The following is a 19280-nucleotide window of genomic DNA, read 5'->3' as shown; positions in this document are numbered from 1 at the left end:
GTTCCGCGTTTCCTGAGATTTGGATTATGCAAAAGCACAACGCATGTAGCCCGCAGACTGTGATCAATCAGTGATGACGAAGTCATCCCCAAACTGTGCCTTCGACCCTGCCTACGATCAGCATTGAAACTGGCCAGAATACGAAGTGTCGCTGCAAGTGGGGGACCTACCTCCCAGCACACACGCATTAAATTATCCAATGGGTTAGCCATTGAAGGCGACGCTTGGAATGCGGACAGCCTGTCCAGTAGTCGAAAACCTTGTCTTCCGTGTTACGCTTCGTTTCTGTCTAGATCTAAGGCAACGTATAGATCCCCGTCGGCAGAACAGAGCGGGGAGGTAACTTCGGCGCAACCCCCCTTACACGTAGTCATCCAGTCCCGATGTGCAACGAAGCACACCACAGCTTACCGGAGTAGACAAAGAAGGCTTGAAGGCTGGTCATTCAAAGAGAAATGGTTAACGAAAGGTGTTCCCAAAATGAGCAGAGAAGAGCCATACTTGGAGGCGGTGTACCGGGAAGTCAACAGTGGTGTAGAGAAAGTGGGGGATATCCCTTTGATGGTCAATGAGGTGTCGGTGGCGAATTCGCCTTCCTCGTGCCAACCTCCGGTGCATCCAATGGATTTAGAAGATGCGCGCAGCCCTTCCACATCTACGTCGAGTGTGGATTTCAAAGATGAAATCCGCGGTCTCACTACGGCCGAGGCTGAACGCCTGCGGAAAACTGTTGGGTTCAACGGTAAGAGCTATAGCGAAGCGTGTGCACGCTTATACACCGGTGAAAAATACGCATACAGAAAATAACTAAACATATTCGGTTCCTTTACTGGTGCAACACCGTTTGCCAGGGAAACGCCATGCGCCGGAGGGAACAAATGGATGTACCGCACAGGATCTAGTACCTCGCCGCATAGAAGCCTGCAAGCTATTTTGCCACGCCCGAGTTCAGTCAATGGAGGCGCATCGCTCCAGCCCCCTTGGAGAAGAGAAGCCTATCGCTCACACCCAGATTCTACGTAACTTACGTGTCCGTCATTAGCACGGAGGGAGACCACAGCGGCGCTCGCACAGACGAAGGACCTCGCAACTCTATCTCATGGCTTCTTTCCAGTCATAGGCTACAGGTGGTACGCACCTGCTTGAATATGTGTCAAACTAGGGCTCTAGCCTGTCCAGCCCTATTCCGTCACTGTCAAGGCCTTGTCCCTTGCGCTACTGCCGTCGTAACAGAAATCGCCTCGAAAAAGAAGCCGGCAATTTTGGTTTTCCTCTCGTACTTTACTGGAACGGTTCCGGTCATCATGATCCTCACAGCCATCATCACGGCGATCGTTCCTGGGCCCACTGGTAAGTGTCGTCGCTCTAAACCACGGAAGGGGGTCATCATTTGAGCAATATCAAAAAGGGGCAGCCGCCTACAGACGCCGGAAGCACCCCGCAAGTCTTCAGTCGAACGCGTAGCGATAGGCCAGGAGATAAGCTGCACCCCTAATTGCACATCCTCAGTGAGTGCCTGCTGTGAAACTGGCCAGCATTAAACTCGGAACTACATCCGTATATACGGATGTAGTTCCAATGCGCACTCACTCAGAGGTGCCCTGCCGTGTGCTCAGACCGACAAGCTCACGAAAAGGTGTGGCACCAATCCAACACTGTGGGAGGCATGTAAACAGAGATACACATGGGACACAAGTAGACATAGCCTGTAGAAAGCGCAAGGTCTTGCTAAAAATGACCTCACTTGAGTGATAAACGTGGCTCGCACGTCTCGCGTTGAACACCTGCCTGCTTGCCTGTGACCCACTACAACCTCTGCATCGGTAGATCGCCATCAGCGCGAAAATTCTGGCCTCTACATATATCTGCAGCCCTTTCTCCGTGCATCTGCAGCAGCACCGTTCTGGCTGTTTTCATATATATATATATATATATATATATATATATATATATATATATATATATATATATATATATATATATATATATATATATATTTATGATATTCACCTTTGTACCTAGCGAGTCATACCCCCAATAGGCAAGGAATATTTGAATGACTGAGCACTCGACTTTTTTCTCGTTCGAAGAGGCTCGTGACTGGGCAAGCCCGGTGACAAAGATGACTGCGACGGGGGTGTTGTGGCTGTACTCTCGTCTGCAGGTCAGAGAGACTTTTGGAGTTTGGCAGCTATCGTTATCGAGCTGTTTCTTATTGTCGGCATGGAGCATCTCAGTGACCGGAACGCTGGAAACGCCATGGGCGAATTGGAGAAGCTCAAGCAAGTCCCCTAATCACTTTCGCAGTCGTATGTCTCTCCGCGTCACACATCTCAAGATGCCTAGGCGTGCGGGTATAGATAACACCTTGAATCTAGTGCTCGTGAGGTTGTATATAACATACCTACACAAATACATAAATATCTATATCGGCCCTGCACAGACACGCAAGCGAATGCATCCGAGTATATGAATACATGTATCACATTGTTTTTTCCGTTTTTCTGTGTCAACCGGCTCGCAGCGCGCCAGTATGCCAGTGCAAGCGAGACGGCAGCTGGAAGACCATCACGACGAGGGAATTGGTTCCGGGAGATATTGTGTCTCTGCAGGGCGGCACGGTGATCCCAGCCGATGGCAGGCTTGTGGGCAAAGGCGAGTGATTCCGCTTCGGCAGCAGTCTTCCGCTCCGGACTGGATCCCCTGGCTCACGTGCATGCGTGATGGCGTTGCAGGCAGGCAGCTGCGGACCTCTTCCCTCGCTTCGTTCGGCCGTCGTTGGTCAACAAGGCGACAGAAGGCTTGCACACTTGCCAGCTCTCTCCTTCGCTTCCTCACCTACAGTGGCATGTCTCCCTGACTAGTCGCGTATGAGGTGCTGTGCGCCAGGGTACCTAGCGGACGCGAGAGAAACAAGGATCTGCTGAAATTTTGATGCGATAGCGGCCGCAATCGGAATAACGAATTCCAGAATGCCTCCGTCCGCAGCAGACCTGCGGCACCTCCAAAGCGGTCGCCTCTAAAGAGGCCCACCCTCTGCATGTTACCTGCATTTTCCCTGGGGCGTCCTTCTCACGCCTTTGTTTCAGGGTTTCCGATACTCATCGATGAATCGTCGCTCACTGGCGAGTCGCTAGCGGTAACCAAAGGACGAGGCGACACGGTGCTCCAGGGCGCGGTCGTGCAGAGCGGCGACCTCTATCTGCTCGTTGAAAAAACTGGGACAGACACTCTCTTTGGCAAAGCCCTCGAGCTCCTCGGGGAAACAGAGGTATCAAAGGAGACCATGAGAAGATGGGTGACACTTGCTCACCTCTTCTACACCCGAATACCTATATATACACGGGCGTCTTTGGAGACGTAGACCAGCTAGTCGGGCAAAATCTGAATGAGTACATGCACATGCCGCCCTTCTTTGAAATTAACGTCAAACCATTGTTCCACATAGCGACGAGGGGGGAAGGTTGCTCGCTGATGGCGCCCCTCGGACTCTGCGGAAGCTGATTTGCACTGCGTGAAGTTGCCAGTCTGTTCTGAGCGTGTGACTCTAGTTGACAGTCATGAGATACCGTTTGCCACTCCTAGCTCCTCTCTGGTGCGCTGATCGCAGGCCAAAGGCAATCTGAAGAAAGTGCTGGAAGTTATTGCGAGGTAGGAAGCGGAACGGCTCTCTCGTAACAAACACAGTGCAGCCGGCGCCGCTCACCCCCCCACGCGGGACAACCGACAGCTTCTCAATTTCTGACTTGCTTCATGAATAATTGCACATATATACCTATGCGAGTAAGCACACGTCAAGCGGGCACCTTCGCGCCTGCCCCACGAGTCGGCCACCGTGTCGGGTTGTATGTTCGAAGGCCACAGGTCTTGGGTCGCGCGTTTCAACACGCACATCTATCTATCTATCTATCTATCTATCTATCTATCTATCTATCTATCTATCTATCTATCTATCTATCTATCTATCTATCTATCTATCTATCTATCTATCTATCTATCTATCTATCTATCTATCTATCTATCTATCTATCTATCTATCTATATATATATATATATATAAGTTTATGTGTGTAATTGTGTTCGTATGTGTGGGCGGCACTTGTCTGTAGGGGTGCAGAGGTGCAGACGCGTGGGGACTCAACTTTGCCGGCTACGGTCTTGCGTTGCGGCTGTGCGTTCACTTTCGGCAGGCTCATCTGTTGCGTCGGGGCAGTGTTTTGCTTCGTCCTGATGCTAGTCCTTATTTTTCGAGACGGGACGCCTTGGTACCGGGCCTTCGCGTTCGCTCTCGCTCTCCTCTGCGCGATTTTGCCTTCGGCCATGCCGCTGGTCACAACAGCCGGTAAGTTTGGCTGGGCGTCTCCCGCGACAGGGGCTGCCGAGGTCTGCTGGGGGCTGCGATTTGCTGAAAGGTGGGCTGAGGCGTGGACGCTCACAGGCTTGAATGTGTTGCCTTCTATTGGCTTCCAGTCGAGGGCGTCCACTAGATTTTCATTCCATCCCACGCACCGCTGAGCCTCTTAAGGCCTCCGCTCCCCCACATCACCAGCCGCGTTTCCGCTTGTGATCTATCCCGCTGGGTAAGCTCTCAGATACACACTGAAGTCTGTTGCGAGTGAGGCACCTTGCACCGCGTTCGAGCGAGAGGGGACGGACTGGATATGCGTGCGTAAGTGGATGCCCGCGGACGAGGACCTGTCGAGTGTCTCGGAGCTTCTCCAGAGTCTTGCGGGATCGTCTCGCGTGCGGTGGATCTGCCTGTCTGCCGTTTTTTCCAGTGCTATCGACCGGCGCCTTGGAGCTGAGTCGACAGAAGGCGCTGGTGTCTCGGCTCTCCTCCATCGAGGAACTGGCTGGCATGGACATTCTCTGCAGCGACAAGACAGGCACGCTAACGCTTAACAAGCTCGTGATCGACAGAGACGAGGTACGCCCCTCGTTGCCATGATGCCGTAGCTGGCGTACTGCGTCGTCCAGCTGCCCATGGAGCACATGTGGAGGGATCGCTTCAAGAAAAATGGTCAGAAAACGGGCCCTCTGTTCAAACAATTGCTTTTGCCTGGATTTATCCGCGTAGGTTGCTGAGGCGCCGGGCTTCACCAAGGACGAGGTGTTGCTATATGCCAGATTGGCGTCAAAGCAGGAAAACCCGGTGAGTGAAACACAAGAGAAGCACCGGAGAAACGTCCATGAATACAACCCGTGAAAACTCTTCCCAGCTTCATGAAAGATATTACAGATTAGATTACCTTCGGGCCTGGAAGCCCCAAAAGTAAGGGGAACCGACATGCTTTTCTGAAGAGAAACAAACATTCGCTTTTCACGGCCAGTCCCTCGGCGCCGGCTCGCGCCTCCCCTCCGTTTGGTAGTTCATCAGAGAAATGCACGTCTAGCAGAGAGGCTGCGTAAATGATACTCAAATCTTCTGCGGTTCAATCGCTACTGCTGGGACGGCGTAGCATGTACTCGCGAGTCTACATGTTCATCAAAACGATGAGGTCTCTCTGACCAGTAAATCATGCCGCAGTGCACGCTTGGGCTCGACACAGACAGAAAGCAAAACTAACTCAGGCAAAATCAGCGGGTCCTCGTGCGTTATGTGTTGCCGCAGGAGCCGATAGACAAGGCGATTCAAGAGGCACAAGGGGACGCCGACCTTTCTGTGTATAAAGTGAGTGTCGACAAGCTTCGCTGTCATAGCCTTGGTCTCTTCTTGAATCCTACGAGATACATAGGGATGAAAATCAATAGTGCACTATCTAAGATTATGACATACCAGATGCTCAGATATGGAGAAGCAGTGGTATTTACAAGGGATAGATTTACAGTATCTACGAAGATATCTCTGCTGTAGAAGGCAATGCCGAAAATAGTAGCTGGCGTGGAAATGACGACACTCTCGGATACGCGTCCATGTTATCCTCGACGAGAGCGCCGCATGCGCACTCACTGACCAGTGGATTTAGCGTTTGGCTGCAAGCGAATGCGTTTTCTTAGCACAACAGCCACGCAAGCGCACGTCAGCGCCGGTTCTCCATGTGAGTGCGTAGGTTGAGTCTGTGGTTGTGCATGCATCTTTGTTTATTTGTACGTCTCAGCATCAAAACGTCTTTTTCTGTTTGCATCTCTCGCGTATGCCGGAATACTAGGACTCGACATGTACGGAGCTCCAAATGTGCGCAGCTACGGTTCGAACAAACATTTGTCGCCTTCGTGTCCGCTCTTCATCTTGTATTTGGATATCCATGCAAAGGCCTCTGAATGACCCCTTGAGTGATGCGTTGCACAGCCACATACATATAAATAGGAAAGCATATCCACCTACCACTGTGGATGCACTGCTTTCTTCGGGTTCCCTGCGGAGCTTGCGACTGGAGCGCTGTCTGTTGCGTACTCCTCTAGCCCACGGGTGAGGAACACTGCCACGTCCTCACCGTTTCTCTGCGCTGAAGCCTGCGGCTCTTCCCCTGCGTAGTTTCTGCAATTCGTGCCATTCAACCCGATAGACAAGCGCAGCGAGGTCACCGTCAGGTTTCCTGACGGCTCCGTTCGCGTCATCGTGAAGGGCGCTCCGCAAATCATCATGGTAAGTCTCCGACAGGCTTCAGGCTTAAGCCCGAATGAGACTGAGAAAGCACATAATCCACTTCACTACGAATCACAACACAACACAGATGCAGAGGGGTGGCGACAAAAAACGGACCGCCACTCGTCAGCTGCCGCGGGGTAATGAATACAGGATTCAAAAAGGGGATCCTCGCTCGTCTACGTAGATCCTGTGCGCACGCAAGCAACGCCCAGAGTTTCCTGAGTTCTCTCTGCTTTCTCAGAAAATGCTTGGAGCCCGCAGTGCGCACTTGGTTAAACATTTCGAGAACGTCATGAACCACCAGGCAAGCCAGCCGAAACCCTTGCGCAGGGACACCTTTCCTTTTTCAACTTATTTCTGGTAAAATCTGTTCTCTAGCGCGGTTTGGGATCCGAGGTGAAACCGCTCGCGAGCTGTGAGTTGTAGGCGCCTAATTCCAACATATATTCTAAGATCTATTTTTGGTGCAGGGGGCGCTACACCGGGAAGCACTTACCAGTACGCGTGTATATGCATGCCTGTGAATGCTCCTAGAGTCCACACGTCCAGGCCAGTGGTAAGCCGCACTTCGAGCCCAGGCGCTTACACGAGTTCGAGCTCTAGCCCACAGTGCACGTTTGAAGAAGGCTGTCTATATCCATCCGCACCGCTCTGTCCGCATGTGTGTACCGGCAGTCTCCGAGCATATATATATATATATATATATATATATTTGTAAGTGTATATATATGTACGTACGCATACATGTATTCGTTGTAGGAATGGGGCGAGCGTCGCTCCAAGGCACCTGCAGCAGCGGTCGTTTTTCCTTTACGCTCCGCTGCCTCTTCTATCTCTTCTGCTCTCTCCGCCTGCAGGCTGAGCGTGGCTTGCGGACGCTCGGCGTGGCAACCTGCGAAGCGACGTGGCTGGTCGGTGGCGGCGCAGTGCGAACCGACGAGCTCCAGTTCATGGGGCTGATCTCGATGCTTGATCCGCCGCGGGCGGACACGGCCTCGACGATTGAAAAGGCAATGGAGCTCGGCATCGACGTCAAGATGATCACAGGCGAGTGCCCGTTGTGGGCGGGCAGCGTGTAAACAGACTAGGTGCGGCGTTAGTCTGTGCGGCCAAGGACGCAATGGCATCGCTTCAGGTGAAGCACTGGTAGCTCAAGCTAGCTGGGCTGCCGAAAAGAATGTGCGGCGGACTACGCTTGTGAGGCGAATCACAAAAGGAAATGCCTCCACACAGACGTGCGGAATCACGTTTACTGCAATACTGACAAGCAGTTGTCACATTCGAGTCCCAACGGTCGCAGCTTGAGGAGGGGAGATGTGGGATGAACAACGCCACTGGGCTCGGCGATTTCGGGGGCAACGCCAACAATGCTTCAAAACCAATGACTGCCTGCTGGGGCTTCACGTCTAGTCGGTTAGATCGTGCGTTTCGGCTGTTGAGAGCCGGAGAACTGCTGCCCATTTTCAGTCAAAGGCTGCGGTGGACGAAGTCTTTTTCTCAGCGCTTGCATGGGCAGCGCGTTGCGCCTGGAAATTCTGAAGAGGGCGCGCGCCCCCGGGCCCTGGCCTGTGGACGGTGCGTGTGAGACTCCATCGAATAAACGAAAGGCGAGGGAACTTCGACTCCTGCGTGGGATGTGGCGCCGCGTTCTTTCGTCCAGGTGACCAGCGAGCCATCGCCATGGAAATGTGTCGCCGCCTCAACATGGGCACGAACGTGCTTGGCGAAGAAGCGTGGTCAGGCGAAGTCGATCTCGCAGCCAAAATGGGAGGCTTCGGCAAACTCGCGGAATCCGCCAACGGATTTGCTCAAGTCAATCCCGAGCACAAATTCCTGGCAAGTCGACCGACACATCTTCGACACGCACGCGAAACCACACACCTTGCATGCAGCGATATGCCGTCTCGTGCGTAGCCTTCAATCGCTTTTTCGACAAATGCATGTACAGAACGTCAAACACTTACACATCGACATGTGTGTCGATGCGCATTTCGCTAGACAAGGCGCAGGGCTAGGCGACGTGGTAGGGCATGGCAATCGAAAGTGTTAGGGGCTGGCGAGGTGAAGAAAACGACTGCGGCGGCGCGTGTAGGAGGCGGCATGCGTTCACGAGCGACAACAATTCTGCCGACAGCTGCGCCTGCGCTGACTGTTTCTATTTTCAGATTGTGCAGGCCCTCCAAGAAGAAAAACACATGGTCGGCATGACCGGCGACGGCGTGAACGATGCGCCAGCGCTCAAGAAGGCCGATGTTGGCATTGCCGTCGCAGGTGAGAGCGAGCCGAAACCGAGCCCGGGAAAATCCGCGCGTGCGTGGGCGGCTGCTCAGCCGGCTCCCCTGGCGAATCGAGCTGGCGGCGAGCGCCAGAGACTTCTTCTGCTTCCTACTTTGAACCGGTTGTTGCCGTTCCTACTCTTATGAAGCCCCCTGCCCACGTCGGCGCTCTCATCGGTGCCGGCGTAGCAGGTGTATGTCTTGGCTTCGCAGGGTGTGGTCGTCGTGATTCGTGAGTTCTTTGTCTTGGTTCGTCGGCGGAGGTTTCTGATCCCGCCTGAGCCTGCTTAGTCTTCCCGCTCTGAGGGTTTTCTTTACTCGAACACTTTGAAACCCTTCTGGCATGAAAGCTGCCTCTTGTGCCAGCGCCGCCGCCAGCCGCTCGTTAACCGCGCGACATCCTTCACATGTATCAGCTGTTTCAGCTGCTTCACCGAGGCCGGCATACGCCCAGGAAGGAGGTCATGGAAATGTCTATACATAGATGCATGTATATGTGCATGCCCGTCTGCGTGTAATTGTTTGGATGGATAAACTCGCAGTGTAGCATGCGTGACAGGACGCCAGAGCCTCTGTTCGAACCTATCGCTCTAGCAGCTTGGCGCTTTCAGCGCAGCTTGCGGCGACTTGGAGCTTGCTCTCTTTTCCTCCAGGCGCGAGCGACGCGGCGCGTGCTGCTGCGGACATCATTTTTCTCGAGTCGGGGCTCTCGACGATCGTCCAGGCTCTCTTCGTCAGCCGCTGCATCTTTCGCCGGCTTCGCAACTATGTCGTGTGAGTTGTTTTTTCGAGGCCTAGCTCCCGCGCACTCTAAGAGTGAAAGGCATCGCCTGCGTGGCGTTGGAGGGACAGCCAGGGAAAGTGGAATTAAGCCGCCAGGGACATACAGCCCACATCACCGCGGCGGCTTTGCAGAAGAATAGGAGAGCAGCCCCCTGGCACGCGGGCAGATGCCTTTGTTCTGGCCTTCGCTGATCCTCTCGCATGCAGCTCCGTGGCGGCTGGCCTCGCCTGCTCGCCCCGACCCGTCCCGCTCCACTCGCCTTTGCCCATCGTTTCTCTTTTGTTCCAGTTTCCGCGTCGCAACGAGCCTGTTGCTTCTGCTCGCGTACTGGACTACGGCTATCATGAAAGTCGTCTCGCCGCCGCTATGGAGTCTGCTCCTGCTCAAAGTCTTGAACGACGTGTCCATGATGGCCACGAGCCACGACCAGGTCGTGCCATCGAGCAAGCCTGAGAAATGGCAGGCCTTAGAGGTGAGCCTCGAACCCGTGCGCGAGTGAAGGCGAGCGTCTCGCAACCGGGAGGCAGACTGCTGCCAGGGCAGCGGGGCCCGGACAACGCGGGAAAAGCGCGCTTTGGAGATTTCGGATTTTCGCTACGGGCTCTGTTTCTTGTAGGACAGCTTGCATCTGATTCACTCCCTCCCCCCCTCGTGCTCTACTCTTAATCGCAGCCTGTTCATTTTTCACTCTTGCTTGTTCATCCCCTTTCTGGTTTCCGGCTTGCCCCTCTGTTTGCTATCGATGCATCGCGCGCCCGAAGACACTCTGCATTTCTACGACTCTCGGCTTGGTTGGCGCGGTGGCTTGCATCGTTTTTTCGCTTCTGGCCAGCCCCGAGCGCCAGGCTTATCAGCCCTTCTGGGAAGCTTGGGGAGTGGCCCCCGTCACGAGGGTGAGCGGCGGCAATCACACAAGGAAAGCAAATCAAACATGCAAGCGGCAAGGTGACGTAGTTTGCGTATCTCCGCTATGCACGCCGCTCTCAGGGGGGAAGGCCGGGCGCTCTAGCAAGAGCCATGCGAGTCGACAAATGGGCTGATATCTTGCACGCACGCACGCCCACGCACGCCTGGTGAATGTGCACACGAAATTCTTCAGTAGAGAGCAGCAGCGAGTTCGGCAGTCAGGAGCAGAGGGCGGGGCCCCTCGCAGGGTACGCAGCAGAGTGGGTGGCGAAGAACATGAAACGTCGAAAAGGAGTAACAGCTGCATGAGTATGAGAAGAACCGAAAACACAATGACACAATTCACTTGCATGCACACTTGTGCACGACTGTGCACACTCATAGGCACTCCCAACCTTTTCAAATGCATAAATAAACGAACGACATGCATACGAATATTTCTATATGTATATTCGGATAGTGGGAAGCATCCACAAGGCGCTTCCGGAGGCGAAGGACTGACATGTTTCGAAGAGCAAGGGGCGGCACTTAGTCAGGACGTCTTACGACAGTGCATGGTATCAAATACAGCATCGTATTTGTAGCCTCTGTGCGCTTGCTCGTTGCCGGCCTGTGCACCCCTATCAAACAAAGAATGTCTGTCTTCCCCCCGACGCGCATTGCCTGCATTTCGGGTCGCTGATTCTGCGGATGGCGGTGTTTGCAGTCACAGCTCAACTTGGCGATCTTCCTCCTCGCAGGAGGGCTGATCCAGTTGGTAGGACGCTTCCCGTAGGCGGGGTTCGGTATCCATTCCGTCTGTATTTCCGTTGAAACTCCGTTCACCGGCGCGGATGATGCCGCCGCGTTATGCAGAAGAACGCATCTCGATAGCGATACGCTCGAGTGACACGCGCCGACGTAGACGCATGCGCTCGCCGCTCCATAGCTCGCGCTTGCAATCCGGCAAGACACTTCATGTAGCCGGGAGACGCATGCCGCACGAATGTACGAGGGAGGACAACAATCGCCCAGATGCCTCTCTACGTCTAGATCCCCGCGTTCACGGACACCAAACAGAGCATCCTTAAACTCGCATATATGTAGATCTGTATATCTACGTATCTGTTTTGTACGTTGTTTCATGCATGTGCACGCCACCAAGAACACAACAACGCATTACTTGTGTTCGCATGGTTGGCTATCCGCGCTGTCCACGCGCAACAGGCTGCAGAGATGTATGCGTGACGCTGTGTACTTGCTTTCTGCTGTAGGGCCTTTTTAGCGCCCGCACGAAGGGCGCCTTCTTCTGGTGTGACTCGAAGAAAGCAAAGGCGCCTTCGCCTCTTGTCTTCTTTTCGTGCTTCCTCTCGATGGCCTTCATGACGCTCTTTGCCACGCTCTTCGATCCCGCGTGGGATGACGGGACTGACTTCGGCATCTGTGGAATCGGTGAGAAGAAATGAGACGGCCGCGGGGGCCATCGCGCTCCCTCGGGAGATACAGGGAAATACCACGCCGGCAAACGGACCGGCAAGATGACAGGGGAGGGAGGGGGAGAATCCCATGACACGGTCAAGTACGCGTTGGATCAGGGATTGAGCCAGGATTTAAGTCCAAACGCCTTTGAAATATTGTATGAGTATATTTACATGTTTGCGTGTGTATGCGAATGCACCATTAGCTACACGCAGTTGCAGGAATCGCCCGCACGCTGTACTTGCCACACAGTGCTCCCGATGCGATTGCTGCATGCCACTGCAGCTTCGTGTGTCCATTCGTTCCTTATGGTTTCCCACGCTAACGTGCTTCGCTCGGCGCCGCATCGTCGGTATCGCCGCATGCTGGCGTTCCCTTGCTTGTTGGAATTCCTGCTGCTCGCCTCGCCTGAGACCTAGGGGGCCTATTCGCTGAAGCTGCTTCGTCTGCTGCTTCTCCTTTTTGCTTCAGGCTGGCAAGCGACAGGCGTCGTGTGGGCGTACGCCGTCGTCTGGTTTGTGGCGATGGACGTGCTCAAGGTTGTGGTCGCGAAGTTTTTTTTTGACGACACTCCACTCTTTGTTTCTCTTCACGGCGGCTCTGCCTCACGGACAAAGGCTTTTCAGGTAACGTCGAAGACCCTCACCCCCCTCGTTACATGCGACCGACACCTCCCTGGCAGAAGTGCACATATTAGAGGATGTTACGATAACACTGAATGCCTTCCGATATCCCAAGCGGCGGGTTGTTTGCACCTATTTCTCTCCCCAGCTCCTAGCATACAAATCAGAGCCTCTCAACTGCGACGCACGTTGGCCATAACTGATCCATCTACGTCGTGCACATCCTCACAGTCCAAGCAGGACCGTAGTGTGTTGAAGCGAAAATAAGCAATCGCTGCTTTCGCCGCTGTCCGGTGGCTCGCGGCGTTCGCGCAATGCTGCGCAGGAAAAATGTTTTCTCACTTGGCGACGCATGACCATGCTTGGAAAATCAGATGCTGTTTTGGGCGCGTATCTGAGTGATAATGAGATTGATCCCACGCCTTCCGACCGCAACTCAAAACGCACACTGGCTGTAGCTTATCGGGACTGAGCGACGGAGACGAAAGCGCAAAACAGACAGAACGTTGAAGGCTTGGCTGTGGAGGGTGAGAGGCTTTCGTTGAGTCAAAACATGCTCGTGCAGCAGAGCCCATTCTAAGCTGGATCTGTGCTTTGCGGAGGCCACTGCCTAGGTTCTCATCGGTATCATTCCGCCCTTGCAGTATAGCTGTCTCAGAACAGCGTCTCGAAATTTGGAGTCACCGCGCCTTCCATGCCACAGCGAAACGCGGCAACTAGCGTGTTCTGTTCCCGTTTGGGGAGCATGCTCTGTTGTTGCGCTAATTGGTGCTTTAATGCGAAGGAATTCAGAAAAATACGACGTGAGGCACAGAGGCAGAAGCTCGCGGTGGGCGTCGCTGCCACGGTACAGAATCAAGAAGAGAGTCTGCGGCACCAAAGGTGAGACGGCAGACTCGGAAGCAATACACACCATAATGCGACGAATGCAAAAGCAAGTTCTAGAAAGGAACCGAAACTCGAAAGGGAAGCTGCGTCAGTTCAAGCTCCCGCAGACTCGCTCATTCGAGGCCTTCAAAACCTTACTCCTTCTATAACGTGCTCTAGAAAGAGTGAAGTTTCGAGGACGGCTGCTTGCCTCCGTTTCCAATCTCTATTTGGATCGCGTGTGTATACGGCTGCGTTCGACAGTTAGATTATAATTAAAACAAGAAGCAGCAGGCCAGATGAGAAACCAGCTCACTCGCGCTCTTTCGCTCACGGCCTCGAACTGGCTGAGTCGCTTCACAGCCACGCATCACCCCTCCAATGCCTCCACAGCCAGATTAGGTTCTGGCTTGTTTGCTTACACATTCGCCGCATGCAAAAAACGACCCCTACCTCATATGCGGAAAAAAGCATACAATGTCACAGAGGTGCTAAACTACTATATATATGAGCCTGCGTAGGCTGAAGCCTCGGTAGAATGCCGTCACAGCTGACACCCCAAGAGCCAGAGGGCGCTACGGACGGCGCCTCACAAAAGGCATAGTTGAAAGCGTACACATGTTTTTATGCGCCTGCCTGTAAGCGTCTGCACCTTCTTTGCGAGCCACTTTTCCGTGGTTACTCTCCACTGTCTGTGTAGGCGTTCAGTGTACCAAGGCGCACGCCCTAGCGTCCGTTTGCTGTTTCCTCCTGTCTGCGACAGCGGCCGCCGCCTCGAGGGCAGTCTGCAGTCTTCGCTCAGCGGGTCGTTCGTGTGCGTTCCGCGCTCGGACAGCTCCTCGGAGTTGAGGCGGCTCGACCACCAAGTGTCGAGCGTTATGGAAACGCTGCAGGTGACGAGGCGAAATCCTTCAGAGCACACACTGGTGTATTGACAGGGATTCACCACAGCCTCACTGGATAATCCCTCAGTTTCGGAGACACAAAACCCTCTGTTGTGGAGGGTCCCAAATCCACAACCTGGGTGCTCAGAGACGATCAGTCTCCGGCACCGACCTCAGCTCTGTCCCTCGGTGGACTGATGGGAGAGTACGAATGGTGGTGTATGTAGCTCACGGGCTGTATGCATGCAGTTGCGGCTCGTGCCTTTTCTTGCAGACGCTCGTACAATGGAAAGAGGACATTGAGGCTCAGGGGGGGCTTTCCCGAGCCACGGATCACGAAAACGCGCATCTACTCGGCGATCCGCTGCCCGAATTTCAGGAAAACGCGGACTGGAACTAAGAAACGAAGTTCTTTTGGCCTGGGGGCAAAAAAAAGCCGCGGCCCTCTCGTAGAGAAGCACTGGAGTTCATTTGCTGCATACCGGCGTAGACGTAAGACTTCCAGATACAGCATTCGATGCCCAGAATGATAATGCAAGTAACCGCGGTTGCCAGGGGTGAGGGTGTGTGAGGGAGAGAACCAAAGCGCTAAAAGGTACAGAGGCCGACTACATCGGCACGGCCGCCCTGTGAGACCAAATATGAATGTGTTGAATGTGAATAAATCTCGAGATTGCTCGTGCGCATGCTGTCCACGGACACTTCTTTTCACCTTGTTTGCAGCAAGAGCAGCGTCTCTCCTGTGCGCTTAACAGCGTCTTAAACCATTAGTATTTTTGTGGGAGCCCACTATAATACATGTTCACAACCCACGCATCATGCTGTCACCTTCAGTAGACTCTCTGGTCCATTTCAGCATGCATCTGCGTGTGCAGGGAACGTACTGAGTTGTGTGTGTCGCGTGGCTCACTTCCACAGGGTTCCGGCATATATATAAATATGGGTTTCCGTCTGTCAATATGTTGAAACCTTTATGCCCGTGTGGGCGTGGGTATTCTGAGTCGCAGGGATGCGACGTCGACACTCATCAAGCCGGTTTTCTGGCCTCATCTGCACACTGCAAAAGGTGAACGAATGCAGATGGTGAAAGGACTAAAAAACTAATCGAGTTAAACGACCCTCACAGACCCATCCCTGGTCTTCCACCCTGATGCCGGGAACGCCACCATCTTCCAGCACCTATAATCACTCACGATTGCGCACGCACAGAAAAATGTCGCCACATCTGTGACGGATACACGGCAGGACGCATCACAGTCTCTTCCGCGCTCTTCTGACATAGCGAGCAAAATTTATAACATATATAAATATGAACACATCAGGACTTTCAGTGATAACCAAATCACCGAGATACTCCACACGTGCATCGGGTGTCACTACGCATGCGTAAAATATGCACACTTATGACTGCATAGCCTCGTCTCATGCGTACCTGCAACCGCGTGTATCGGATGAGATAGAGAAAGTGAAAGAGAAGAACCGACCTGATACAGAAATTAAAAGGTGTGGAGCCATTTACTTGTACCTCACTCCGCCAGACGAGGCGCTTCAAATGGAGCGAAAGACAGCCATCCAGATACGCACGCATGTTCGAGGCTAGGGGATCCTAAACCCTTGTTCAGGCACGCCTCATGAGAGACGTCCGATTAGGCCGACAAAAATGACCGATTACTGGTCAGGCGCGCATGTATTTCCATCTGCTGGAGTCTGAAAAGGGCCGGCGGAACCCGCAGAATGCGGACAAAGACGTGGAAGTGGAGGAAGCAGCCGGTCAGCGGGCCCGTAGCGCATGGCATCGTGAAGCGTAGCTTCGTACGCCTGAACAAAAAAAGCAGACAGAGGAGATCTTAAATGAACAGAAACGTGAACCATGCACGGCGTATTGGCGTATTGACAGTTAAGCCATCGAATTAATTCTTGGGTTCAGACACACATGTGTGGAGCAGACAGAAAGGCGTCATCTCTCCAGCACCCGTACTGCGGTATCTCACGCGAAAGGCCAACCCCATCACCTACAGAGGAGTTGCACTCACTGACGCATATACGCATATATGGATAAATATAGCTTGGCATATATACATGTCTCCCTACATACACCACGGAATTGCCCTGTTACGGAAAGAAGGTCCTACTTCCACGACGCGTCCCGTGAATGCGTATGCGCTCCGCCATTGTCCACAAAGGCCAAGCCTTTTAGCCTCTTGGCTTCTACGGTTCTGCCGAAGGCCAGACACTCTCGAAAGCAGAATAACACCTGCACCCCAGACAGAGCGGTTCTGTGTGGAAGCGATTTTCGACCCCGACCGCGGGAGCTTACCCCGAACGCCTGAAATACGCCGCGGAGTTGGTCGTTCTTTTCTCTGTGCACATCGACGACGCAACGTTTCATCCAGTCCATGGGATCGACGTTCATGTCAAGGGCCTTTAGAAGACCGACGGGCACGGAGGCGTTTGCTAAGTGCGAACTCGTCGCCATGTACTCTTCCAGCTTCACCAGCATCCGGTCGTAGCGAAGGCTGTACCAAGCTCGAGACACAACGAAAAGCCAAAACTGTCGATGAAGAATAGAACTTTAAACCCTAAACGCCATACGCCTGAATGGCGCACGACGCTCGCCACTGCGAAGCGCGCGCTCAGCACCACGCGACTGGCGCCGTGGTGACCGGAAACCACGCCCACTCCTCGCGTGGCCTCTCTGCGCGTTCGTGAAGATGTAACTCCTATCCAGGCACCAGCAGAATGCTGAACGAAAATGGGTGCAGAACGCTAGTTGCGTGCGATACCACGCCCACGGCGCCGGGTAGGCATTAAACGCACCAAACACATGTCGGCATCAGGACCAGGCCAAGCCGCAAGCATATGCGCAGTAGGATTTCCATCCCCGGGGTGCAGGATGTGAGCCCGCAAACACCTGAAGGCCACAGGCTCTGCCCGTATGCGCAGAGGAGGCACGGGTCAGACTCACAGAAGCTTAGAAAGGCGTCTGCTCGTCTTGTTGTCGGTTCGCCCTGCTGGCAGCACGACGTTGCCATCCTCCAAAAGAAGCGTTATTTTCGTTAAACAGTGCACCGCTGCAAAAACATCAAAAACAGACTAAATGGGACAATAATACATCCAAACCTGTATGACGGAGACTCGAGACAAGTATTGATGCTGGCAGCAAGTATTACTACCGGAGCCTTTTCGGTTTTTTTATCAGCCATTTAATTCTAATTAATTTTAATAAAAATTCAGATAGTTTGGCATTAGAGAAATTTACAAAAGTTAACCCTATCCCTGAAAGTCTTTGAGCAACCATTAGCAATTTCTACAAGTTTAATATTCCTAGAAAGACTCCACGTGAATAGCCATATGGACATGCATCGACATATGACACGCGGAAGGCGGAGTCCGCAGAAAGAACGGCACAGAAGCTAATGCATGCTAGAGATGCGCAACGAGCGTGCTTACTTTTGAGATAAAGTTTGGCTACCTTGCGCCGGTGGCGCTCGCTGCCTGCAAGCGAACCCTTGTCGCGGTTCTTTCTCTTGGACTTGACCTGCAAAGCATGGACAAAAGGAAAAAACAAGCTCCACTAAGCCGGGACGCCCGTATGAAATGGCACTGCCATGAATACGAATATACAGAAATATATATGTATATAGATAGATGTATATATATATATATATATATATATATATATATACAGAGATAGAGATTGAGAGAAAGAGAGAGAAAGAAGAGAGGCATAAGGTGAAAAAATGACAGAGAGCAAGAGGAGCCTAAACCTCTTGATACAGAGCAAGAACAGATGAATATACGCATCTCCCACTCGCCTGTCTCCTCCAGTCCTCTAATCGTATATAGACATATGTATAGAGGCATATATATATATATATATATATATGTCTACGCGTACAGGCCGTCATCAGATATGCATGACACCTATCCGCATACACCGGAACCACTCGACCCCCTGCTGGGAGTCGGTTGCTGACTTTGCCCTTCAATGTGAAAGCATCCATTTCGGTTCCGCTCTTACATCTGCATTCTCGGCGGTTTTTGCGCGTTTCGAGCCAGGCTCGTCCTCGCTGTCGTTGCCGTCGCTGCTCGAGTTTGAGAGCGAGGAGTGATCCTCGTCTGACGAGGCGACTTCTTCCCGCTGACTCAGAGGTGCTGTGGACAAAGACGGTAAGCCGGGCGCAGCAGCAGGAACCGCAGTCGGCGCGGCGGAAGACGATTCAGCAGGAAACGCTGAAATCGGGAACGTAGTCCCGGTTGACGGCAAGGGCGACGCGGGAGGGAGAGACGAGGAAGACGACGGCTGCAGAGACATCTTCCCTCTCGCACGGAGGCCTCAGGTGGCTCAGGAGGTTGGTGAGGAGAAATGAGAAAAAAGTCAGCACGCGAATTTCCCAACTGGGCGACGCGGTCGCTACGTTCTACCCACGAATCCCTCGAAAAATCGATATTCTCGAAGACGTTTTACACTTTGCCTCCTGCGCCAGGACAAGAAGAATCCGATCCGTGTATTCCGTACAGACTAGCAACACGAAGACGACTCCCAAAGTGAATGTGATGATATTCGTTTGGGAATATCATCACATTCACGTGATTGTCTCTCAATAACTAGCTGAGTGATTGATGTGGTCAAATCCAGAGGCAACTGATTGGATTATCGGAGGTCTTGCAGTTCCAGGAACTAGATTGCCTGCCGACGCCCTTCCGCCTCCTACGCTGAAATCGCCCATGGCCTCGTTCTTTGATTGTCAGTTGCCGTCGCGGGGCTTGTTTTCTATCATGCTCGACGAACGACGGCCTCCAACAGACTTCGTCCGCCGCGGGGAACCTTCCCGCGCTTTCTGTCCCTCGTCTGGTGTTGCAGCCCCGCAAGCAAAAGCTGAGTCTATCCTT

The 19280-nt window shown here is 53.1% G+C and overlaps 2 protein-coding genes across 2 annotated transcripts; one reads left to right on the top strand and one right to left on the bottom strand.

Moving 5' to 3' along the window:
- Nucleotides 1–480: 480 nt before the first annotated feature.
- BESB_068320 (haloacid dehalogenase family hydrolase domain-containing protein) lies at nt 481–14787 on the top strand (the record flags this gene model as incomplete). The annotated part of the gene is made up of 25 exons (XM_029365225.1): nt 481–742; nt 1234–1350; nt 2165–2282; nt 2525–2655; nt 3090–3271; nt 3611–3651; nt 4191–4342; nt 4779–4927; nt 5078–5152; nt 5612–5671; nt 6476–6586; nt 6831–6893; nt 7447–7640; nt 7673–7677; nt 8250–8401; nt 8755–8860; nt 9519–9639; nt 9938–10121; nt 10411–10542; nt 11262–11312; nt 11809–11986; nt 12485–12639; nt 13421–13518; nt 14204–14396; nt 14662–14787. The coding sequence occupies 25 exons, from the start codon at nt 481–483 to the stop codon at nt 14785–14787; spliced, it is 3156 nt and encodes a 1051-aa protein (XP_029218808.1).
- Nucleotides 14788–16055: 1268 nt separating this feature from the next.
- BESB_068310 (mediator complex subunit MED10) lies at nt 16056–18702 on the bottom strand (the record flags this gene model as incomplete). The annotated part of the gene is made up of 5 exons (XM_029365224.1): nt 16056–16205; nt 16705–16903; nt 17353–17458; nt 17838–17925; nt 18409–18702. 5 exons carry the CDS (start codon nt 18700–18702, stop codon nt 16056–16058), a joined length of 837 nt encoding a protein of 278 aa, XP_029218807.1.
- Nucleotides 18703–19280: the final 578 nt, after the last annotated feature.

The sequence above is a fragment of the Besnoitia besnoiti genome, chromosome VI, assembly GCF_002563875.1.
Source record: "Besnoitia besnoiti strain Bb-Ger1 chromosome VI, whole genome shotgun sequence".
NCBI lineage: Eukaryota > Apicomplexa > Conoidasida > Eucoccidiorida > Sarcocystidae > Besnoitia > Besnoitia besnoiti.
This window is presented reverse-complemented; position numbering and strand designations above follow the sequence as displayed.